At 39.9% G+C, this 26,368-nt stretch overlaps 1 protein-coding gene across 3 annotated transcripts in view; it reads right to left on the bottom strand.

The window, feature by feature from the left end:
- LOC136864813 (caspase-3) overlaps positions 1–26,368 on the bottom strand; it is a 336,586-nt gene that overhangs the window by 202,753 nt on the left and 107,465 nt on the right. For all 3 annotated transcript variants that reach the window (XR_011017867.1, XM_067142239.2, XM_067142240.2), the window contains one exon: positions 13,214–13,394. Coding sequence is in view for 2 of the 3 variants with exons in the window: in XM_067142239.2 (XP_066998340.1) it covers positions 13,214–13,394 (181 nt within the window). In the remaining variant the exon portion in view is untranslated. The remainder of the gene's footprint in view (positions 1–13,213; positions 13,395–26,368) is intronic.

Raw genomic sequence — 26,368 nt, forward strand, 5'->3', positions numbered from 1 at the left:
TGGAGTCTTCCAAGTTCTCGCTGTTGCTGTTCGAATGCCATCTCTTCCAGCCCTTTAGTCTACTATCTAATGCATCGTCACATTTTTCGTTCTACCATCTAGGTTTCCGCTTCCTTGGAGGATTCCCCAAACCTTCAGCAGCTTTGTTCATGGAATCTCTGATTTCATCCCAGTTGGTCATCCTTAGTTTAGGGAGGTTCTGTGGGTATTCCAATTTATTCTGCTCCAGAGTCTCTCTATATTGATCCTGGGCTTCCTTTGCTGCATCGGTTTAGATCTATTCGGCTGGAATCTTACTTTTATCTCAGAGAGATAGTGATCCGAATCAATGTTCAGGCTTTTCCTTACTTTGACATTTAGGATTTCTTTCTGGTTTCGTGCTATTATTGCAACATGGTCAATCTGAAATTCACCCAACATTGTATTAGGAGAGACCCAGGTTTTCTTCATTTTAGGGAGAGCTTTGAAATATGTGGACATGAGTTTCAGGTTGAATTGTCTACAGTAGTCAATCAGTCTTTCGCCATTTCTGTTCGTTCTTCTGTGTGCTGGGTAATTTCCCACGACTTTTCTATGTTTCTTTTCTTTGCCTATCTGAGCGTTGAAGTCTCCGTTCACTGTTCCCAAAAGGTGTTTTTTCTTGGGTCTAATCTTCTGCATTGAAGTTCTGGGAAGCTCCGACTCTTCCCTACAAGATGTTCCATGCTCTCCAGAATCCGACGGCCTGGTTGCACTGCTCTTGGCAGTGGGGGATTTCCATTTCTGGGTACCCGCTGGAGTAGTTTTTCCTGAAGACGTTTCCATCATGCTTTAAGTTGAAGTTAGGTGGGAGGGCAGAAACAGACGGTTGTCATTCATTCTGACGAGATGTCATTTAAGTTGTATTTAGGCTTAATATATCGATCAATGTGAATATGTATGTTCGCCAAGATATTGAGTAAGGGTGATTTTCAACAGAAGTTTTAAAACGTTAGAAATTTTCCAGGAGTTCAGTAATAGATTCCTAGGATGTAATTATTGTACAGTTAAGTAAGAAAAAGGTTTAATCACATGGAAGCTAATACGGAAATACCATTATGGCAGAAACTGGAAATTCTGATATTCCACCCACTATTTTCAGTTATTTAACCCCTCAGCGCCGACCTCTATACGTTGTATAGACCCTCTTTTCTTCCGTAGCCGCCGACCTCTATACGTGGTATAGACCCATGCATGGTTTCGCATTTACGGCTATAGCGCGAAGAGTTTTGGAGTTATGGATTTGCAAATTGTTTTGTTTCCAAGAAGAAATGTTGGGGTTTATCAGTGTTGTAAAATAAAAATGAAGATCGTTAAAATGTAGTTGTTTTTGTAAGGGTAATTATTTGTCAAGTAAGTCTGAGCACTAGTAATCTCTGCTTTTTTAAAGCCTGTTTGTTTCATTCTTTCCCACGTAATAAAATAAAGAAATGATGATATGAGAAGTTTGTCTTTTCGCGTGTTGTTCTTTGCTCTATTTGTACATTGAGAGTGCAAAATATTTATCGTATTGTCTTTATTTCTCGGCTTGTAATATTTTCGTAACTCTCCACGAGCGCTCTGTGTAGGCATCAGTTAGTGCTGCTTTCTGCCATACGATACGAGAACCAGTTGTTCATGGTATATATCTCGCTTGAAAGACGATGTCTCGACCTTTTATCTGATATATGTATCGAGTTGGTTTCTTTCGTCATGAATGTTATTCCCCTCATTCAGTTTCGTCCTGCTGCTTTCGGCCTCGCTGTAGCTTCATCAGTCCGTGTGACGCGCCGCGCTCAGCCGTGGTTTGACTGACAGCAATGTGCTTGAAATATTGTATAATTTAGATGAAAGTTTAGTCGGAAGTAGTAGTGACAGTATTAGTAGCAGTGATAATTAAATAAATGATGCGGCTGTGGCGGATGCAGTGGTAAATGATGAGAGTGACGATCAGGAGGAACCAGTACTTGGAAATTTCGTGTAGGAAACTATTGATAATTATACAGGTCAAAGGGAAGTTTTCAAGAGTGAATTCGGATTCCTAAATTCTTTAATAATATCCAGACAAGTCACAGGGACAAACCCTGAGCAGTTAGGCCTATCTTATCGGGTTCAGCTGGAGGAAGGTTTGTTTACATAATAAGCTCGCTCGGCCGGGAAACGAAATATTCAAGGCCGGCGCGCATCAGATAATACAGTTCCAAGGTTGCAGGAAAAACATTTTATCATGAAATTATCACACAAGGGTGAGAAATACAAACCTCAGAGACGTTGTATCGTGTGTTCAAAACACGGAGAAAAGACGACGTCGGTGTACTGCTGCCAGGAGTGTGACGTGGGTGTCCGTCTCGAAGAGTGCTTTGAACTCTATCACATGAAACTAAATTACTAAGATAATGTGAAATAATTATGTCATTACCTGCATGTACATAGTTCTATCATAAGGAATTTAAAATTTCGTGAATATCGGGCTACTCTTATACTTGTAGTAACGCTAGTGACTCAATGTATTTCAGTCGCGCGTAGTAGAAATCTCATCCGGCCGCGGGGTAGGAAACTCCTAAAATGGTTGCGACGCTGAGGGGTTAATTAGTAAATTAATGGAAGGTTATTCTATTTATCAGTTTACCAAAATTCATCATTGCTGACAGGAAGAATTGGTTCTGAATTATCTTAATTGTACAAATTATGATTGAGTGAAATGTAAAGTTTAAAGAATATTGAAGTTCAACACCACAAGGAAGATTTATTTTGTGATTTGATTTATTATTAAAATAAATTGTTCTTTTGTGTATATTTTCTGCATCATTTGCAAAATGCCTTAAATTTATGCACCGTTGATAGGAACGGTCCACCTCAGGATCTTCACGTTCACCAGCTGACTGGCGGGGATCTTACGGGGGTCAGTATTCAAACGGGAATGCCCTGTCAGCATTCGCCGTTCATGTATTTCTTGAGGAGAACGTGCTAACACCCGTCTGTGTGGATTTAAAACGAGCGTCAATCGCGCAGGCTAATGGGTGACAGCGTGCAAGTGATTGCTTGCTGCAGAGTACCAGCCAAGGCCAAGTGACGTCACAATCGAATGATCCATTCGCTTCGATGTCATTATGTCACGAATGGGATGTCAGATCGTAATTTGAAAAACGTCACCTTGTAGGCCTGGATAACAAATACTACTGCCCAAAATTTCATGAAAATGGGCAGAAGGATGGCCGAGTTATAAAATTTTAAAGGGGCTCATATTTTCAGTCTGGCCGTCCGACCTAGGGCAATATAAGGAGCTCGCCAGCCCTGTAGTAGTCAGTGTGTGATTTCGTCGTTTACCAGCTACTACGCCGCGCGGGCCAGCTGCTGTAGTACAGTCTGTTACTCTGTCCGGCTAAGGACCGGTGATAGAAAATACGCAATACAAGTGTCGAACATATTCTCATTGGACTCTAACTTCGCGTGCAAGCAGAAAACTTATTCATTTGTAATGTCGATCTGTCGAGCTGATTAAGCATTATTTTCATCTTGTGAATTTCGTATTGCAGACTATACAGTAATTGCTGTCTCGTAGATATTTTTGAAAACTGTGCTGTTATAAGAGTGTGAAGGACTTGGTGCGTAAAGACTGTGCCTTAGCGAAACATTGTTTCCTTTTTGAGAGACTGTGTTAAGTTATTTCGTGAAAACTTTGCCCTAGTGAAAGTACATTTCTTTTCAAAGGACTGTGTTAATTTGCATCGTAAAGGACAGTGTCAATGTTTCTTTCTAAAAGAAATACTTCGTGAAATACTGTGCCCACATTTCTTTTCATAAGACTGTGCTGACATTTCTTTTCAAAGACTGTGTTAATTCACTTTGTGAAAACTGTGCTAACATTCCTTTTCATATGACTGTGCTGACATTTCTTTTCAAAGGACTATGTTAACTCACTTTGTGAAAGACTGTGTCTACATTTATTGTCAAGCTACTTGTAAAAACTGTGCCTCAGTGGAGAATTTATTTGTGAGAAACTGTGTGATTTTTTTTTTTTTTTAATGTGGAACTTGTACAGTTCATAAACAGTGTCTTGCCACAACTTGCAGTGCAGTGCGATAGAGAAGTGTCGTATCAGATTCTATTGAAATTCTGTGCGAAGCTCTCACATTTCTCTACTCCCTTCATGGGACTTTAGTGGAATACAAAGCTGATCAACTATTCCACGCTGCACTATCATCAGACCGACCGACCCCACGTTCGAGTCGCCTTTAACATAGAGGGTCGACAACTGCCGTGGGATGACGTGGTACCTTGGTGGGAAGTGAGGATTTCAGTGATGTGGGACAACGCCGACGGATGACACCTTCTCCACACCTTTCAGGACTCTCAAACCATTCATTTGTAAAGGTGATATAATTTCTATGTTTTCTTGAATAAACTGCAAGTCCCAATTTAAAATGAACTTATTGCACTACCCTTCTCTCTTATACTCTCTGAGAATGCACCGTATACGCCCTGGCATCAATCCATGCTCTCCACTAAGCTAAAGTATGGGCGTTCCTGTTTCAGTGTGTATGTATGTGTGTATGTATGTATGAATCGAACAGTTTTAGTTATATTCTTGGATACTGAGAATGCATTTGACCATGTAACACATTAAGCACATATAGGAATATCCGAGACATAAAGAAGTGCCAGATGAGATTATATCTCTAGTAAAACTATACTGAGAGACAAAGAGCTGTGTGCAAATTCAAGGAAGCAGGTCAAGTTCTCTAGAGGCCAAGAGCGGAGTCCAACAAGGAAGTTTTCTATTGCCACTACTCTTCATTATTATAATGGATGACGTTATAAAGCAGTGAAAATTAAGGATCAGAGACAACAAATACACTTTACACTAGTGTCCAAAAGTTAAGCGTAAGTTACGAGTAAGCAGGGCAACAGGAAATAGACCGCAAACTGCACGACATACGCACCTACCAACCTTACATGTTCGCTCTGTATAGGAAAGGAGTGTTCCCTGCTGTAACTAGCGGCGTAACCGCAAGATAAACACAGCCAGTGCCTGCGCCCCATATTCCCTCAGTCGTGTTTGCCCTGTTATAATGTGCGGAGTATAGCCTCGTGGTGAACGTGACAGCGTAATGGCACGACGACACCATTTGGACCCCGTTTTGCAGGGCAGAATACTCGGCCGCCTGGAAGCAGGCCAGACACAGACCGAAGTCGTAGTATCCTTGAATGTGCCACAAAGTGTCATTTCCAGGCTTCGGAGAAGATTTCGAGACACAGATGTTAGTCATAGGCCAGTACTAGGTAGACCAAGGGTAACCACCCCACAGCAGGACCGATATCTGACCTTTACTTGACTATTTTCACCATTTTGTTCCGTATTGACTTATATACAAATTTCTATAAAATAATTTTCCGCCTTGTCAATACTTTATACACTTTATTCTATACCTTTACTGCGCGACGAAATCGGAGTGCATCTGCAAGACAATTGTCAGCGGAGCTTGCAGCTGTCTTAGGGGTTGCCATTTCCCAGCAAACTGCGTACCGGAGGCTGAGAACAGCAGGGCTGTTTGCCCGACGTCCAGTGGTGTGCGCCCTGCTCACTCCAGCACAGAGATGGGCCATTTACTGTGGAGCCATCAACATCGAAACTGTACCGTAAATGAATGGAGGGATGTGCTCTTCACAAATGAATCCCACTTCAGTTTGCAGAACAATTCCCGTTGCACATTAATCTGGAAAGAACCCGGTAGCCAATACAACCACAGGAACATCATGGAACGGGACCAGTATGGTGGTGGTGGCGTCATGGTGTGGGGTGACATCATGTTGAATGGCCGTACGGACATGCACATCTTCATGGGTGGTCCGAGGACCACTGTTAATGCTTGGAGATACAGGGATGAGGTACTGAGACCAAATGTTCGACTCTTCAGATGTGCGGTTCGTCCAAACTTCCTCTTAATGGACGATAATGCCCGACCGCACTGCGCTGCTCTGGTGGATGAATTTCTGGGTGGGGAAGACATTCATCGCATGGACTGGCCAGTGAGGTATGCAGATCTGAATCCCATACAACATGCCTGGGATGCATTGGGGAGGCGAATTGCATCCTGTCAGCCTTCACCAAGGACCCTCCATGATCTTCGCATTGCCCTTTCGGAGGAATGTGATCGACTGCCACAAGAGCTCTTGGGCCATCTGATAGAGAGCATGCCACGTCGCTGCAAAACATGTGTGGCTGTTAGGGGTAACCATACACAGTATTAACAGCATATTTTGTTGTGGAAGACATTGCCAAGTTTTGTTAGTTGTTGTGAAAGGTGTACCTTAGCTATCAGAACCTTTCTGACACTGTTTTTTTGGACAAGTTGTGTGACATATAGTGTGTGATTCAGCTTCCGTTTGTTCAGCAATCCGTCTGACATTCCTATCAGGTGGTACGGTCTCGTTTAGTGATTATGCTTAACCTTTGGACACTAGTGTATTTGCTGATGATGCTATGCTATGTAGTGAGACAGAAGCAGAATTTCAAGCTAAACTAGAACTTAGGCAAGAAGAATTTGAAAGAATGGGAACGATTATCAGCCGAACTAAAACCGTTGGTTTAGTGAGGAGTCAAAATCCTAAAGAAATCCGCCTGCGAGTGCAAAATGAAGAAGTAGATATTAGTAAATTAAAATACTTAAGAAGCTTTGTTTCTTTTGACAAAACCATAAACCAAGAAATAGGCAATGGAATACAAGCTGCATCAAAATTCTCTACTCCAACTATTCTGGAATGACTCATTTCCCTAATCTTCCAAGCTCGCACTGTACAAAACATACACTGTACCAATTCTAACATATGGATTGGAAACTGCAACGATGACTAGATCTGCAGAAAGTCATCTACAAGCCACTGAAATGATTTTCCTTCATTCTCATCTCCAAAAGACAGGGAGAGACAAAATAAGGAATTAAAACATCTGCCAACAACTCAAGGGTTTGTTGCAAACCTTAGAATTAAGCAGTTTACGATGGTACGGACATATGAGAAGGATGGCTCTAATTAAGACCCCAACAGCATAACTATGAAAGGAATGTTGTTGATAAGAGGCCCAGAGAGAGACCTCGTGATGGTTGAGAAAACCAAATTTTCAAAGACCTTGCAAAACGTGATGTAAATTGGCAACAATATGTAGAACATCAGGTGTGGATGGACAGGACGAACTGGAAGAGGCTTGTAAACACCTGCACCTAATTTGCTTGAGTGGTGAATTGATTATGATGATGATGATGATGATGATGATGATGGAATATGAAAGAATAGGGAGTCATAAAAAGCAATACACACAAAATGTCCACATTTCATCTAATGACTGAAAGTAGGTGCACTATCACTAAATTAGAGTGAATAATATACAACAGCACCAACTGGCAGAGCGTAACTCAAACCAGGAGACAAAGTTCTGAGGCATGAAAAACACTTTCAGTTCAACTCGTGTAGAGATATTTAAAGCCTATGATCAACAGTAATGAGTTCTTTGAATAGCGCTGTGATACAATCTTGTGAGTGAGGAGACAACTTGTGATCTGAGGAACAGGTGTTCACAGAAATCTGTTTGAAACATGATTGGATTCTCTAAATCATTGTCCAGGAAAATTTTGAAAAAAAAGAGAATGGATCAGGTTTACAAGTCATATCAATCTTTATTGCAGAATTACCTCTAAAGGGAACTACTGTTGGTAAAAGTCATTATCTCTACACACAGCTTAAGTATAAGGCACGAGGTACAGTCGTGATGTTTTCACTTCACTATCGCCATCACGATAATCACATTTTCTCATTACACCACACTGCCAAGCCCATCTAATTATGTGATCATTTCACTGCAACTTCTGTCATCTGTGCAAATTTAATTTGCCATACTTTCTTGCTAATCAACCGGAATGGGTCGACCTTGTTATGTCTAGCCATGGTGGCATTGAAATGAAAGTGAAGTATCAGACTGGTATTTCCTCTGGTCCTCCTCTGCGAACCATGTGACCTTGCCGCGGTGAGGAGGCTTGCGTGTCCCAATGATGCAGATAGCCGAGCCGCAGGTGCAACCATATCGGATGGGTATCTGTTGAGAGACAAGACTAACGAATGGTTCATCGAAAGGGGAGTAGCAGCCTTTCGGTAGTTGCAAGGGCGGCAGTCTAGATGATTGACTGATACGGCCTTGTAATAATACTCAACATGGTTTAGCTGTGTTGATACTGCTACACGGCTGAAAGCAACGGGAAACTACAGCCGTAACCACCTCCCGAGGACATGCAGCTCTCTCTGTATGAATGATGTACTGATGATGGCTTCCTCCCGGGTAAAATATTCTGGAGGTAAACTAGTCTCCCATTCGGATCTCCGGGTGGGGACTACACGAGAGGGGGCGATCATCAGGAAGATGGATACTGACATTCTGCGAGTCGGAGCGTGGAATGTTAGAAGTTTGAATCGTTGTGGTAGGTTAGAGAATCTGAAAAGGGAGATGGATAGGCGAAAGTTAGATGTAGTTGGTATAAGTGAAGTACGTTGGCAGGAAGAACAGGATTTTTGGTCAGGCGACTACCGAATTATCACCACAAAATCAAACAGGGGTAATGCAGGAGTTGGTTTAGTAATGAATAAGAAAATAGGGCAGCGGATAAGCTACTACGACCAGCATAGTGAAAGAATTATTGTCGCCAAGATAGACACCAAACCAATGCCCACCACAATAGTGCAGGTCTATATGCCTACCAGTTCAGTGGATGATGAAGAAATTGAAAGAATATATGAGGAGATAGAAGATTTAATACAATATGTCAAAGGTGACGAGAATCTAATTGTGATGGGAGACTGGAACGCAGTGGTAGGCAAAGGAAGAGAAGGTAGAACAGTAGGAGAATTTGGATTGGGACAAAGGAACGAAAGAGGAAGTCGGCTGGTTGAATTCTGCACTGACCATAATTTAGTCCTCGCCAATACTTGGTTCAAACACCACAAACGACGGCTGTATACGTGGACGAGACCTGGAGACACTGGAAGGTATCAAATAGACTTCATTATGATTAGGCAGAGATTCAGAAACCAGGTGTTGGATTGCAAAACTTTCCCAGGAGCAGATGTGGACTCTGACCACAACTTGTTGGTCATGAAATGCCATCTGAAGTTGAAGAAATTGAAGAAAGGAAAGAATGCAAAAAGATGGGATCTAGACAAGTTGAAAGAAAAGAGTGTGATGGATTGTTTCAAGGAACATGTTGCACAAGGACTAAATGAAAAGGCTGAAGGAAACACAGTAGAGGAAGAGTGGAGAGTCATGAAAAATGAAGTCAGTAGGGCTGCTGAAGAAATGTTAGGAAGGAAGAAAAGATCAACTAAGAATCAGTGGATAACTCAGGAGATACTAGACCTGATTGATGAACGACGAAAATACAAGAATGCTAGAAATGAAGAGGGCAGAAAAGAATACAGGCGATTAAAGAATCAAGTGGATAGAAAGTGCAAGGTAGCTAAGGAAGAATGGCTGAAGGAGAAGTGCAAGGATGTCGAAGGCTGTATGGTCCTGGGAAAGGTAGATGCTGCATACAGGAAAATCAAGGAAACCTTTGGAGAAAGGAAATCTAGGTGCATGAATATTAAGAGCTCAGACGGAAAGCCACTTCTAGGGAAAGAAGACAAAGCAGAAAGATGGCAGGAGCATATCCAAAAGTTGTATGAAGGTAACGATGTAGATAATTTTGTTCTGGAACATGAAGAGGTTGTTGATGCTGATGAAATGGGAGACCCAATTTTGAGGTCAGAGTTTGACATAGCTGTGAGTGACCTAAATAGGAACAAGGCACCTGGAATTGATGATATTCCCTCTGAATTACTGACTGCCTTAGGAGAAACCAGCATGGTAAGGTTATTTCATTTAGTGTGCAAGATGTATGAGACAGGAGAAGTCCCATCCGATTTTCGGCAGAATGTTGTTATACCTATTCCCAAGAAAGCTGGTGCTGATAGGTGTGAAAACTACCGCACTATTAGTTTAGTATCTCATGCCTGCAAAATTTTAACACGTATTATTTACAGAAGAATGGAAAAACAAGTTGAAGCTGAGCTGGGGGAAGATCAATTTGGCTTCAGAAGAAATGTAGGAACACGTGAAGCAATCCTGACTTTACGTCTGATCTTAGAAGATCGAATCAAGAAGGACAAGCCCACGTACGTGGCATTCGTAGATCTAGAAAAGGCATTCGATAATGTTGATTGGACCAGGCTATTTATGATTCTGAAGATGATAGGAATCAGATACCGAGAACGAAGAATTATCTACAACCTGTATACAAATCAGTCCGCTGTGATAAGAATCGAGGGCTTTGAAAAAGAAGCAGCAATCCAGAAAGGAGTGAGGTAAGGCTGCAGTTTGTCCCCTCTCCTTTTCAATGTTTACATAGAAAGGGCAGTAAAGGAAATCAAAGAGAAATTTGGAAAGGGAATCACAGTCCAAGGAGAGGAAATCAAAACCTTGAGATTTGCCGATGATATTGTTATTTTATCTGAGACTGCAGAAGATCTCGAGAAGTTGCTGAATGGTATGGATGAAATCTTAGGTAAGGAGTACAAGATGAAAATAAATAAGTCCAAAACAAAAGTAATGGAGTGCAGTCGAACGAAGCCAGGTGATGTAGGAAATATTAGATTAGGAAGCGAAGTCTTAAAGGAAGTAGATGAATATTGTTACTTGGGTAGTAAAATAACCAACGATGGCAGAAGTAAGGAGGACATAAAATGCAGACTAGCACAAGCAAGGAAGAGCTTTCTTAAGAAAAGAAATTTGCTCACTTCAAACATTGATATCAGAATTAGAAAGATGTTTTTGAAGACTTTTGTGTGGAGCGTGGCATTGTATGGAAGTGACACATGGACGATAACTAGCTCAGAAAGAAAGAGAATAGAAGCTTTTGAAATGTGGTGTTACAGAAGAATGCTGAAGGTGAGATGGATAGATCGAATCACGAATGAAGAGATACTGAATTGAATTGGTGAGAGGAGATCGATTTGGCTACATTTGACGAGAAGAAGAGATTGAATGATAGGACACATCTTAAGACACCCAGGACTTGTTCAGTTGGTTTTTGAAGGAAGTGTAGGTGGCAAGAATGGTAGGGGTAGACCAAGGTATGAATATGACAAACAGATTAGAGCAGATGTAGGATGCAATAGTTACGTAGAAATGAAAAGGTTAGCACAGGATAGGCTGGCATGGAGAGCTGCATCAAACCAGTCTATGGACTGATGACTCAACAACAACATTTCCTTTGTTTGCAATTTCTAACAGATGTACAGTCAAGGTCAGATATTTGGAGCCTCATATCTGAGAACACATGCCTCGTTAACAGCTTTCTAAGCAGCGAAGAAGGAGAATGTGTGTCGAAGCTGTGAAACACGCCAATGCCAGGGAACATGTTGGTTTGAGACACACCCGTTCCAGATAATGAGGCAATCTGTGTCTGGTCTTTCCATAGCTTGATTTGGTATTCCTTTTCTATTCACATGTTTAACCTTCTTAGTGCTGGCTCCGTTACTGGCGTAGTTGCTAAGATTGCCAGAGAGAAAATGCCTATTATGCAGCACTGAAGATAAAAGCATATCCTATCCTCACTTTTCAAGATATCTCATTGTAGTTTACATTTTCTTGTAGCTAAGTGATCCCTCTCTTTATTCATTATATTAACATCATGAAAATAATTCATACCGCTGAGTAAAATAATTACATTTGTTCATGCGATTTTTGAAAAAATTTAAAATTCAAATTTGGATCTCAGTACATCCTAGTATTTTGATTGTACTCACCTAAATTTGGTATTCCTGTGCACATTTGATGCATTGTTATGCTTGTTGTTTTAAGGGGCCTAACATTGAAGGTCATCGGCCCTGACGCATTGTTAACTAGTTTGTAAAATATCAATGTTTTAAGAATAATAGTTCTTCTAAAAAAATTAGATTAAAATATTGACTTGGTCTAGCATCAGCAGGAGGTGCATATTTAGGGCCAGGCATCTCAAGGAAGGCAGGAGAGGGCTGAAATTGTATGTCGTGATCGGACTGAATTTCACGGAAATCGGGAATCTGGTCAACATCGTCATTACTGTCTCCGTCAACTCCCATCATTATACCTGTCACTATCATTACCGCCTGAATTGGAAATTTCATGCATCACTGTCACATGAGTAAGTCGGCATCACCACTATCATCATTGTTTGAAACGTTACTGGCATTATCATCACTCTCAGTATCATTAGAATCATCGCCTGCCTTGATATAATCAAAATCATCACTCAATTAATTAACATACTCTACCAATCTGTCATCAATTTCAAACACAATACGAGAACTAGTCGCCATTATTACGAACACATGGTCTATAGCTAGCGCCAAACAGCTGAAATAGAAAAATTCATAACATCAACGCAACATGCCACAAAGAGATTCTGGTGGTAGATTTAGAAACATAGACAGCTGCAACATGGACTGCGATGACACTCCTGGCACTTCTCGCTAGCCTACAGAGGAGCGCAATCGCGCTCCCCGGTACTCTAAGAGTTAATATTCTAAACCACTTCAACCTATTTTTCTCCATCTTATCAGTCCGGCTCCATAGCTAAATGGTTCGCGTGCTGGCCTTTGGCCACAGGCGTCCCGGGTTCGATTCCCGGCAGGGTTGGGAATTTTAACCATAATTGGTTAATTTTGCTAGTACGGGGGCTGGATGTGCGTCGTCTTCATCATCATTTCATCCTTATCACAACGCGCAGGTTGCCTATGGGTGTCAAATCAAAAGACCCGCATCTGGTGAGCCAAACTTGTCCTCGGTCACTCCCGGCACTAAAAGCCATACGCCATTTCATTTTCCATTTTATCACTACCTATCCACCTTCATTCCTTTCAACGTGTCTCATCTTCAGTTACTTACTTCTCGGAAATTTTATTCTCTTGCTTATATTTGATTTTCATCCTTCTTTGTCACTGGTCAGGTCTTGGAGCAGTTTGCTCTTAATTCAGTGTTTTCATGTTTTAACCCAATACATAGCAAGCAGAAGTTTCCCCGAGTGATTTTCTCAACTAAATATATTTCCCTTCGACCAAAAGAAAATTCTCCTCTCCATGATTTGACTTCAGTCACCTGTATAATCCCTAAAAATATTACTAGACAAAATTTCACATTACACATTTCACATACCGGTAAATCCTTCTTGATGCACTGATCTAAACGCTGAGTAGCTTGTCTCACTGAGACAATGAGTGGTTCTGTGCGCAAATTTATACTACAGTTGGGATTGTGAAGAGCAAGGTTGTGAAGACGATTCTGAAGGCCAGGCTCCTCATCCACCACGTACTGAGGCAGGGATATAGGTGCAACTCTGAGTAAAGAAGAGAGTGATCATAATGTAAGAACAATTCCAACAACACAAAAAAAAGACATAACAAAATATTGCAACAAAGTGTTCTACATGGAGTTGAATATGTTCAACACCCTTATGACTAAAAGCAGGTGCACTAATTACTAAATTAAAGTGAATAATATTGAACTCAAACTGGAAGAGTATAACTCAAACCAGGAGATTTGGCTTAAGTTCTGGAGGCATAAAATACACATTCAGTTCAACTCTGGTAGAAATATTCGAAACGCATAATCAACAACAGGGAGTTCTTTGAGAAGTGCTGCGATACAAACCTGTACAAAGAGATCAACACTTTCTTCTGATACGGTTTCTTCCTGGCATGGTTTATACTGTAAAGGATGGTTGGAACAGTGTACTGATATGATGAGAATTAGTTACAAACAAGAGCAAAAGGATTTTTCATTTAAGACAATAAAAAGAAGTCGATCAATTCTCACAGAAGATTGTTTCACTGGAAACTTCGCACTGTAAATGTACCTGACTCAACAGTGATTTTTAGTATTAATTAGAAAGGTGCAAGAAAAGAGTTCAGGGAACAAAAAGTACTGCTAATGGAGGATAAAACTGGCAACATATGATTCTGTCTGGATAACTGCTGTGGGTCAGTGGTGGAATGTTGGCCTCCAGCTCCCTAATCCAGTGGAAGTGGTAAGATTTTTGAAGGGCAGAAAGTCCATTTTGCACTCCACACAATATGGTATATAATAAACAATAATAACTGGTCCACCTAGCTTAATGTGGGTGGACCATTTATACTTGTTATTATATCGTCGGTGTAAATGCAATATCTACTATGTGCAAAAATAGAGGTTTTCAATTAAATATGCAGTCTCACAGATGGCACCAAAGTGGATCGACTTGTTTTCATTTCCGTGTATTTTTTAGTCAAACCATACCTGCTATGTGCAAGAAATTTCACATGACTGGTGTTCTAAGACATGCCTGTAGGAAATGGCAAACAATATCACATGGCACGCTGTGTACTTCATTGTTATGTGAGTGCAGGAAGTTATTAAGTTTTCTCTACACTAATTAGGACGATAAAGAAAATCTGAAGTATTGTGTTGACAACCTTAGTGTTTTATGGCTGTATTTACAGATAAATATTCTAAACTGACTGCAGTCTTTTGCCTCAGACTATGGAAAGAATGTTATAACCCTCACAAATATTGTAGCAGCTTTTGAATTCTGAGGATGCTGATCCAACAGTCAAAGTGATAATTCTCCCCAATATGCTACGAATTACTGCTACCGGTACCTGAAGCACCAGCTGGAGAAGTAGTTTTTTTGTTGTTTTAGTCATCAGTCCATAGACTGTTTTGATGCAGCTCTCCATGTCACCACCCTATCCTGTGCTCACCTTTTCATTTCTATGTAACCTCTGCATCCTGTATCTAGTCTAAATCTGCTTGTCATATTCATACCAATGTTCTTCTTGATGCCACCATTCCTCTGTTAAAAAATATTTATTTAAAGAACGTTAACAAACAGAAAAAAGAACAAACAATTTAGACTCCACAGGACACACATCCTCCTACCCAAACCCTTCCTCAAACCCTCCCCTCTGCTCAGCCACCTTTCTCTCCACTGTCACAAACACCAGCCCACGCCGCACAACACGCTGCCGACAAGCACGCAAGCAACCAGCTGGATACATTAGGAGAGTAAGTCAAAACACACTTGGGCTCACAACGCACATTATATGGACATACTCAAACAAAAAACAAAAAAAACCCTTTTCTCTTTATTTTATTTTAGACTAGCTGATGTACCCGTGCTTCGGTACGGAATTCTACATTGTATACAGAATTCTAGGTTAGGTAGTGTACACATTGTGAGCAAGATTGTATTAAACTGCATAGCTCTTAACTTTACCCTAGAAACGCGATGGGGGTGTCACCAAATGTCTTTTCTCCTATGAAGACAGGGTTAGGGAATTTTCATTGTAATGGTAGGCCCGCTTGCCTACCATCAGTCTCAATCAGGCTGGGGAGTTTTCATTATAATGGCAGATACTAACTCTCCACCTGCCTTTTTACATCCTCAGAAAGACTGTCTTAGTAGTGTTCCCAAATGAAATTAACACAGGTCATTACAATGATGTCAGTAGTAATGGCGCAATTAAAAGCAACGCTTATAGATGAAATACTCGATCAAATGAAAAACCACACATTTTCTCACTTTTAAACAGTACAACGCTACCAATCCAACAGTCCAAAGTTCCAAGAGCTGGAATGACCAATTCACAGACAGCTGTGATCCGTGAACACTCTTTGTCTTTTTCAGCGTAGGGGGGGGGGGAAATAGTGGAGAGTCCCAGGGCAAAAACTATGCCCTTTTACTAATCTGTTTCCTAGGAGTACCTGATGAGTCGGAAAATCTCGATTCACTACACTGGCGGCGGAAAAAACTATCTGACTTGGAGGCAAATTTTTCCTGCAAGCCAGAGGAAAACCCCCGCTCTTCTCTGCTAATTTGGAATAAAATGAATGTAGAATTTAATAAAAGTGAAGAGGAAGAAGCTTTTCTTAAGAAACAGCTCTTTTCAGGGTTGAATTTTTGAGTTATTTAGTGAACTGTGGTGCTATAATTTGAAATAGGCTTAAACTCTAATTCTAGGCCAGGTCCTACTACTACTACTACTACTACTACTACTACTACTACTACTACTACTACTACGTGAGCCTCTGCCCTAAGTGGTAAGTGTGCACACTACTAATTCAAAACAGCGTGTCAGAGTAAGGATCAAATAGTGTCTTGTGTACCAGCAGTATCAGGAAATGTATCAACCAGAGTAATGGCATGCTAAAGAAAAATGTTTCCTAACTCTCCAGCTATTTCCCACCAATATTCAGTCTGGCTGTTATATTCGGTACGCAGCAGTAATCCCATCTATCAGAGTTGAATGGCAGCATAGGAGACAAAGAACATCACAACAAACAGTGGTCAGTGTAATGTTGTTGTTGATCAATATCCAAGTCAGATAGTTTTTTTCGCCACCAGTGTAGTGAATCGAGATTTTCCGACTCATCAGGTACTCCTAGGAAACAGATTAGTAAAAGGGCATAGTTTTTGCCCTGGGACTCTCGATATTGTAGACCATCACATTTCGTTTTCTTCCGACTATGAAATACCACTCTTACCATAGTCGGTACGGTAAATCTGAATAAAACATAAATGATCGGAACTTGTATTCTCTATAACCTTTGTTACATACTACATAGTCTTACCATAAATACTGTCCCAAACGTTTAAGTAAATTGACACAAAATGGTTAGAGATACCGTATTTCACGGCATAATCGTCGCACTTTTTATACCAAAATTTTCGAAAAAAATTGTAGGGTGCGACCATTATACGATGAATATTTAATACCAGTATTTGTATTACTCAAAAAATGTATTTATAACTAAATTGTATTTGATACAAATTTAAGATGCACGTAATACTCGCGTTTGTACATCAAAATAATTAAAATAGTCTAAAACAAAATTCATAATTTTTCGCAACAATTCGGCGAACGTTCTTCCAACCTGAAAATAAAAATGAACGTATTAAGTTAATTTGTCATTAATTTGAGCATTAAAGTTAAAATATTACACTTGCAAAAAATTATCGCTTTGTTGTGAAATGCGGACTTACCGGTACGCAATTTATTCCAAATCTTCGGTGTCGCTATCGCAGGTTTCGCTATCTGATGCGCCGTCCTCGCCTCTGTTAATACCAGTATCAGATTCTTCGTCTCCCAGCCACACTGCGTCATCTTCGGAACTGTCTAGTGCATTCGAAATCCCAGTCCTTTTGCAGCTCTTGGAGACTAGTTCAGGTGGTATAAGATCCCAACTCTTCTTCACCCACGAGCATAACAAGTCCAAGGGTGGACACCTGATATTTCCGGCGGGCGTCAATTGCTGATCGCCGCTCATCATCCACTCGTTGTAAAATCGACGTAAGTGGTCTTTAAAGGGTTTATTAACACATACGTCTAGTGGCTGCAAAGCAGATGTTAGGCCACCAGGAATGACTATCTGTCGTGTCTTATTTGTAGTGAGAATTTGCTTCACTTCGTTCACGAGGTGACCTCGGAAACTATCTAAAACAAGCAGAGCTGGTTGTTTTAATAGTGCACCAGGTCTTCTATTCCAAACAGTTTTAACCCAGTCCAGCATGAGTTCTACGTCCATCCAACCCTTTGGTTGCACTCGTACATGAATTCCACGGGGAAACTGTATATTCTTAGGCATCGTTTTCCTCTTGAAAATGATGTAAGGCGGCAACTTTCTCCCGTCAGCTGTAATGGCTAGCATTGCCGTGCATCGCAACTTCTCACTACCGCTGGTTTTCATTAATACACTCCGTGATCCTTTTAGCGCAATAGTGCTGTTGCGAGGCATATCAAAAAAGATTGGAGTCTGATCGGCATTACCGATTTGAGAAAGCAAGTACGAAGTTTCCTTGCGCAAACGTATGACAAATCGGTGAAAATTTACAATCTTGTCCGTGTAATCAGCAGGCAACTTTTGGCTTAGTGTTGTTCTCCTTCGCACTGACAGATTGTGTCGTCGCATGAACCCCTTAATCCACCCACGAGTCGCCTTAAACTGAGTTACCGGTATGTTGTGTTTGCGCGCTACCTCCTGAACCTTAATTTGTAACATTTCATATGATACACTGCAGCCATTGTTACGTATTTCACTGACGTACCTAAACACTTCTTCGTCAATTATAGGAATCTTCCCTGTTTTAGGACCTCTAAACGCGCATCTAGAAGGGTTTGTGCTTTTTAGCTTGTTTTTTACTTTCCGCCAGTCACGCACCAACTTTTCACTCACAGAAAATTTTATTTCTGCAGCTCTGTTCCCGTGCTGTTCAGCGATGGCAATTACGCTTAGCTTGAAGCCCGCAGAATAGTTTCTATATTTACCCATAATCGCTTATAAATGCTTCACGCGTTAATGTTTTGCGATATAAATGACTTTCCGTAATTGTTCACTATTAAAACAAATTATTTCTGCAAACACCCAAAACACAAATTAAAAACTTAAATTCTCACGCACACATGTCTACAGTAATCACGTAAATCTAAAACAAATAAATGCATCTGTGATCTGTCCATTCCAGAGCAGCCAATACTGTTAGGCAGCAAGGAAGCATGCAACAATTTATCAGTTTAGCTTGTTGGTTGCGACACACTACTGCGCTTGCTCAAAGCTCGCAAACCGGAGCTCTAGCTAGCGCGGTGTAGATCTACTGTATTCCGAGACGTCAGTAACAAACATTCATTTTTTTCAATTTCTTTTAAACATACGGTAATTAGGTTAATATTTCTTCCCAGTTATTGATGATTTTACATTACATTACTGACGAGTTTATAAAATAAAACTTTAATAGCATTGGATAATAAGACATCGTAAATAATTCGGCTGAATAATTCCGTGGAAATCTGCGTTATCGTCTTGGATTTCACTTCGTGCGCAATAACACAGGAGCCGGCCCCATGGTGTAGGGGTAGCGTGCTTGCCTCTTACACGGAGGCCTCGGGTTCAATTCATGGCCGGGTCAGGGAATTTTACCTGTATCTGAGGGCTGGTTCGAGGTCCATTCAATCTACCTAGCCGGTATTTCCTGGCGACGTTGCCGATAAGCGATAACTTACAGCCTTACGTATTTCAAATAGGAACTCATAATATGTAGGTGGTGAATAAATAGTACACTGTCTCGCGACCACGTTGTCAAACTGCCGATAGTCTACCGGTAAGCATAATATGTAGGTGGTGAATAAATAGTACACTGTCTCGCGACCACGTTGTCAAACTGCCGATAGTCTACCGGTAAGCATAATATGTAGGTGGTGAATAAATAGTACACTGTCTCGCGACCACGTTGTCAAACTGCCCATAGTCTACCGGTAAGCATAATATGTAGGTGGTGAATAAATAGTACACTGTCTCGCGACCACGTTGTCAAACTGCCAATAGCCTACCGGTAAGCATAATATGTAGGTGGTGAATAAATAGTACACTGTCTCGCGACCACGTTGTCAAACTGCCGATAGTCTACCGGTAAGCCATGCGTCGTACATATACCGGTATTATTTATTTATACGTTGTGCAACATGTCGCAAACGTGACTGTGTTGCCAAATTGCCCATAAACCATACACGTATTTAAATTGCGCATTCATGTGCAACTTACGTTGCAGTTCCATTTACCTTTTAACCAGATTAGTGAACAAAATTTGGACGTGCGACGATTATGTAATTAAAGGTTTAAAGTCCGATTTTTGTATTGAAAATAAAGGATGCGACGATTACGCGGTGGCGACGATTATGCCGTGAAATACGGTATTTTAATATACTAATAACAAGTGTTACATAGATGCATTATGAATCATAACCACAAATAATTATTCAAAATGGCCACCATTTGCACACTCACAGGCCTTAAGTCTTTGTGGCCACTCATCAATGGCATTACGCAACACATCAACTGGAAATTCTGCAACTGCCTTCCGAAGAGACTGCTTTAAGCTTTCAATATTGGAATGTCTTTTCTTGCAAGCCATCTCCTGAAGCTTGGACCACAATTTGTAGTCCAAAGGGTTTAAATCTGGACTTGCAGACGGCCAATCTGAAGTGGAAATGAAATCAGGAACATTTGCCTCCAACCACTGCTGGGTTACCCCGTGCCTTGTGTGCTGGGGCTGAGTCCTGCTGGAAGCTCCAGTTCCGTCCATGCAGGAGGGTGTTGTTGAGATTCTTGACCAGTCCCTCAAGCACTGTCTCCTGGTACACTTTAGCTGAAGTTTTTACTTCCTTTTCACAGAAATGCAGCTCCATTGTGCCCTCGAAGCTCACACCCCACCACACCATAACTGATGAGGGATCATGACCCCTCTGGATCCTTGGAGCCTTTTCACCAGCTTCTCTAGAGGAATGGGCATATACCCTGTCGTTTTGGACATTGAAAGTCTCTTCAATACTGAAAATATTTTCATCCGTATACAGGCTTCGACGATGACCATTAGCCACATAACGCTTAGGTAAGGCGCTTTGATTTTAGAAGCCTCTGGCGCTTCAGTTCATTTGTCAGGATGTGTCCTTTGCATTGTTTGTAAGCATGGAGTCCCAGGTCAATGCTTAACGTGCGAGACATAGACATTTTTGATATCTGTAACTCACGAGCCATCACGGACTGTCTCCTTACCGGATTTCGTCACACACGAGCCGCCAGTGCTTTGATGGTTTCTGGTGTTCGTACTGTACGTGGTCTTCCTTGGCACGGGCGATCTCTCACAGTTCCAACCTCAACAAATCGATTTATAGTGCGGTAAACAAAATTCTTACTAGATATTTTAGATATTTTTAGATATTTTAGATATTTTATTCTTCCACCATCAAGTACAGAAAATGTACACTAGGTATTGTCAGTATTAATAAAAATAATCTATATACAATATCTTAGTAACTATGCCTGAGTCATTAGAAAAATTATTTTAGCTACCTATATTAGGTCAGTTTTTGAAATACCACATTCTAGATACTCTTCTACACTATAAAATGCCTTTTTCCTTAAGAATTGTGACAGTACCCTGTTAAATGCACTATTGTCTAATGTTCGAATAGGTAGTGGAAGCTTATTGTACATCTTAAGCTGTTGATAACAGTGGCTGTTTGTGCTTTTACTAAGCCTGGAGTAAGGAGTATCCAGATCAGTCTTGTATCTTGTGTCGTGCATGTGAACTGTAGATCTTTCTTTAAATTTGGAAAGATTCTCTTTCACATGCATAATATTTGTAAGAATATATAAACAGGGAACTGTCATAATTTTTAGGCTCACAAAGGAAGTTTTACAGGAGTCTCTAAATTCTAATCCAGCAATTAGACGGACTGCCTTTTTCTGCCATATAAATACATTATTTGATGTGGGACAATTTCCCCATAACCTGATCCCATACAGTATATGAGGGTGAAAGAAAGCATGATAGGATGCAAGTAGCATATCCCGACTGATGCAGGTTTTCAGTTTCCGCAACAGATACCACACCCTGGCTAATCTCTTACAGAGTTCTGATGTATGTATTTCCCATGTAAGTCTTGTATCTACATGTAGGCCTAATAATTTAACAGAATTACGGCAGCCATTATTTACAGTGTGATCCAAGGTAAATATGATATTTTCTGTTTTAGTGTCGTTAATAGTTAATTTATTGTGATGAAACCAGTTTTCAGCAATTTTAACAGATGTGTTGACTTGGTTTTGTAGTGTTGTGATATCAACATTACTGTTTACGAAAGTTGTATCATCAGCATATAGAACTGATGTGCAGGGAACATTACATACTAGGTCATTGATATAGACCAAAAACAGGAAAGGTCCCAAAACAGACCCTTGTGGGACACCTGTTTTAACCGTTTACATACCAGATTTTTTATCACTTATTACCACCATCTGTCTCCTCTGATGGAGATAGGACGCCATTAATTTCAGTTCATGACCCCTTACTCCATAATAACCAAGCTTGTGAATTAGGATTTCGTGCGAGACACAATCAAAAGCTTTTGTCAGGTCAATTAATGTAGCACCTGTGACTGTTTTATTCTCAAAATTATCTAATATGTCTTTGATGACACATTCAACTGCTTTTATCGTTGAATGACCCTTTCTAAATCCAAACTGTTTGTTGTAAAGCAAATTATTTTTGAAAAAGTACTCGTCGAGTTGTATAAATATACAGGATTCAATAATTTTGCTCAGAATGGGTACTATTGTTATAGGGCGGTAATTTGATGGGTACATTCTATCCCCCTTTTTAAAGATAGGTATCACTTTAGACATCTTTAAACACTCAGGAAAAACACATTGTCTAAGCATTAAATTTATTAAAAATGTCAATGGCATTAATATCATGTCAATAACTGCTTTGATTGTATTGTTAGAGAGACATAAATGTCTTGGGTACTAGATGAATTCAAATTTGTGACAATACTTCTGACTGTTTGCAGATTTACTTCCACCCACCTAAAATCATTATTCAATACATTTGAGGGAAGATCAAAGTTATGCAACCAGTCTGAGAAATTATGTTTACTTGCATCCCCATCTGATGAAATGCTATTATCCTGATCACATGTGCTTTCATGTGCATTGATAAAATACCTATTACACTGATCAGGTTCTAGAGGAATCACATCTTTGTTATTTAAAGTATGACTAGCACTTCTTATGATAGACCATGCAGCTTTGCATTTATTGTTCGCACTTTGGATGTACCTGTCATTTGCTGCAAGTTTAGCCTCATGTATATGTTTTTTATATAATTTCCTGTAGTTTTTGAATATTTCTTTATCTTTTAAATTATTATTTAATTTATACTTATTATAATAAGCTAACATAATCCTACGCATTTTACCCAAATTAGGCGTAAACCAGTTTTTAACTCTATTTCTTGGTTTAGAGCTGTTAGCCTTTATAGTTACAACTTTTTCAGGGAAGGCTGAATTAAAATATATCATTATCGTGTTAATGAAATAAGAAAATGCAAGGTTGACATCATTCATGGCATAAAGGCTAGTCCAGTCTGTTCTTATTAATTTGTCTTGGAATTCATTAACCCCTTTAATTGATATGACACGTCTGATGCATTTTAATTCTTTTGATGACTCGATAACTCTTCTCTTACAGTTAATTTTAAATTCAACCCAAATACCACCATGGTCTGACAATACATCTTGTCCTAGAAATGAACATTTGTAGAATGATTTGTGTACATTGGTTACAACATTATCTAGGCATGCATTATTTCTTGTGGGTTCACCATGTGTACAATATAAGTCATGCGATCTTAACATATTAAGGAAGTTTTGAGTATTTTGTGATACCTCTAAGATATTTACATTAAAGTCACCAGCTATAGCAATCTTTTGCTCATATTTACAAGTTAAATAAGAAATCAACTTCTCTAACTGTGATATAAATAATTTTACGTTGGTGTTAGGGGCATGATACACAGATACTACAACAAAATCATATTCACACAATCTAATAGCTACTGATTCACATAGGTTATTAATGCAAAAGGAGGAAACATCTATTACTTCAAATTTAAGTGATTTCTTAACATATATTGCAGCTCCACCATGTGTTAGTGGGAAGTCTCTAGTAAAAGTACTTCCTAATACAAAATCATGAGGTATATATAGATTGGTCTCATCTCTAGTCAGCCAGTGCTCATTTACACACAAAATATCAGTAGGCATTTTATTGAGTATTACATCTAATTCATCCAGTTTATTTCTAATTGACTGTAAGTTAATGTGAAAAATAACTATGTTGCTCATGATTGTTTCTACTGGTTCATTGATTTTAGTGATCTGATGAGAACCTAACCTAGTCTGTCCACCTTGCACATTAATACTATTCTCCAATACAGTTTTAAAAGTACCTAACCTGTCTAGACTACCATAAGCATTAATATCATTCCTTGACTCTAACACAACAGACCAACCCCTACATTGGTCACTTTCTCTAGGTTTTTAGAGGAATAGGAAAAGTTTTACACTCGACATCTTTAATTGCATTAGCAAACTCTAATATACTATTTACAGCATACATTTTTCCCAACCTATTTAGGTGCAGACCATGCCAGGTATGAAATCTTCTTCCTAAATTACTTATATCTACATATTTTACATTCTTGAAGTGCCTACATATTTTCAAAAGTTCTTCATTGACCTTGTTTACCTCTTTGTTAACACAAGACCATGCTGGAAGATCGTGTCTATGAGGAACCGAAAATACCACAACATTGGTGTGATGCAACTCTTGGAGTCTTGATCTGAGGGAAGATATCATTCCCCTTGCGTTATTTCTTCCCACGTCGTTAGTCCCTGCTAGATAAACAGCAACCCCCGTAGCTCCTAAATGTTTACAGTATTTTTTACTTTCTGAGGTTACGTCATTAAAATTTGCACCAGGCTTAATCACAGCAGAAACATCATGCTTGCTGTTTCTAATTAATTCTGAAGCAATATTCCTCCCCTGACTATCGGCAAAAAGTCTTATCTTCACAGATTTTCGCGAGGTTTGGCAACTTGGTTTTACAATATTCTTGTTACTTTCACTTCGAACATCCAACAAATTTACTTCAGAGCTGTTATCTACAGATTCATGAGTGCCACTTGCAAGGGGTTCAAACCTATTCTTTAAAACAGGAAAGTGACAATCGTCCTTTATCTGCTTTTTGAAGCCCGCGTATTTTACCGGCACCGATTCCCATCGTCTACAGTTTTTAGGCCTAACTGTTTCAGTTCGCACAGGTTCATAATTCGAATCCAACTCGACCTCTAATCCACAGTTCAAATATTTACACTCCATCACATTAATCTTATCCTTAAGTGCGTCATTTTCAGCTTTAAGATCCTCAATGTCCTTTCGCAAAATACTGATAATTTCCAACGCATTTTCATACTCTCTATCTTTAGATTTCTAGCCGCCATCACCGATAACAATATTCGCAACGCACTGATCACAAAACCAGTCTTCAATTGCATTAAATTTTTCCTCCCTGGACCTCTTCCCGCACTTAAAATGCCACCAACGATCGCACAATTTACACAGGATGCCGTTTTTAACTGTTTTACGGCATTTACCGCACTTATCATCAAGTTTTACACTTACTTTCTTGGGAGTAGACATAACCGTGTTCACAATACCGGACGCCATCTTCTTAACATCTTAACTAATTTTCAGCTTCTGGAGGGTTTTGAAAATCTCCCCTGGTGATTGCCCTACCTTGTGTAACACTATCACGGCCACACGATTCTCATACTCCCCCCATCCCATCTTCAAAACTTTAAACTGACAACTGTACACTTCTGCAGCTCAACAAACAATGACTCACGCCTCACGATACCTGTTTTGCAGCCGCTCCCTCGTTCGGGCAGAAGTACAGCCACCCTCAAATGTTGGGACAGTATTTATGGTAAGACTGGGTACTTTTATATGTTATAACTAAAGGTATTTGTAGTGTAATACTCTAGTTACAAATTTTTTCAACCACCCTGAAAAAAGTTCTTATTTTTCTAAAGCAACTCTTTCTCACCCCAGGATAAACGTACAGCAGCAAACTTGGGCTTGTTTTGAAGCACTCAGTCATGGTTATCAGAAACTACAACAACTGTAACCGTACAGTGTGGTACCGAATTTATGAAGAGTAATATTGAAAGGAGATTTTGTGCAGGCCGGACTGTGCAATTAACAGCAGGCCGGGTGGTGAAATCGGGTGCAGCGTTGCTGCGTTCAGTAGTAAACACGCGCACGCAACGAACACATTTTCATTTGCTTTCAACCTTCAATTTTATTTCCTCCTTAAATTCCACTTCCCATCACCTCTTCTCATAAGGGCTTTCGACCTTCAATCGCAGGTTTTAAAATGGTTGACTTCCTAATTTAGAAATATAACACTGTACAATTTTCACAAGAGTTATTTGCATTATTATTTACATATATTTACAATACTTAATTCTATCAATTTTCTTTGTCTGAAAAATCACTGTGTTCCGATGTTCGGTGCTACTGTCATTCATGCCGATTATGACTGGCTCAAAATAAGGGACATTTCCAGACAGTCCATCTTCTTCCCAGTAATGGACTTCAATTTTCTTAGCGTGTTTAATACATTGTTTCCACATCTACCATTTTCTAATGTGTTAGCCATATTTGTTTTTGCTATTTTCCCTTTTACGTAAGCCCAAATGAGCTTGATTTGACTAAGCTCGCAATGGGCCACTGGTACCGGTAACCAAACAAGCTGTACATCCGGTCGAAGTCGTTTAGTCAGTTGTTCCAGCTTCTTTACCGGTGTTTGAAAATAAGGCCTAGCAAGGACAATCAGCTCCAATTTTCTTATTTTTTTATAATCGTAAGCTCTAG

The sequence above is a fragment of the Anabrus simplex genome, chromosome 2, assembly GCF_040414725.1.
Source record: "Anabrus simplex isolate iqAnaSimp1 chromosome 2, ASM4041472v1, whole genome shotgun sequence".
Lineage (NCBI taxonomy): Eukaryota > Metazoa > Arthropoda > Insecta > Orthoptera > Tettigoniidae > Anabrus > Anabrus simplex.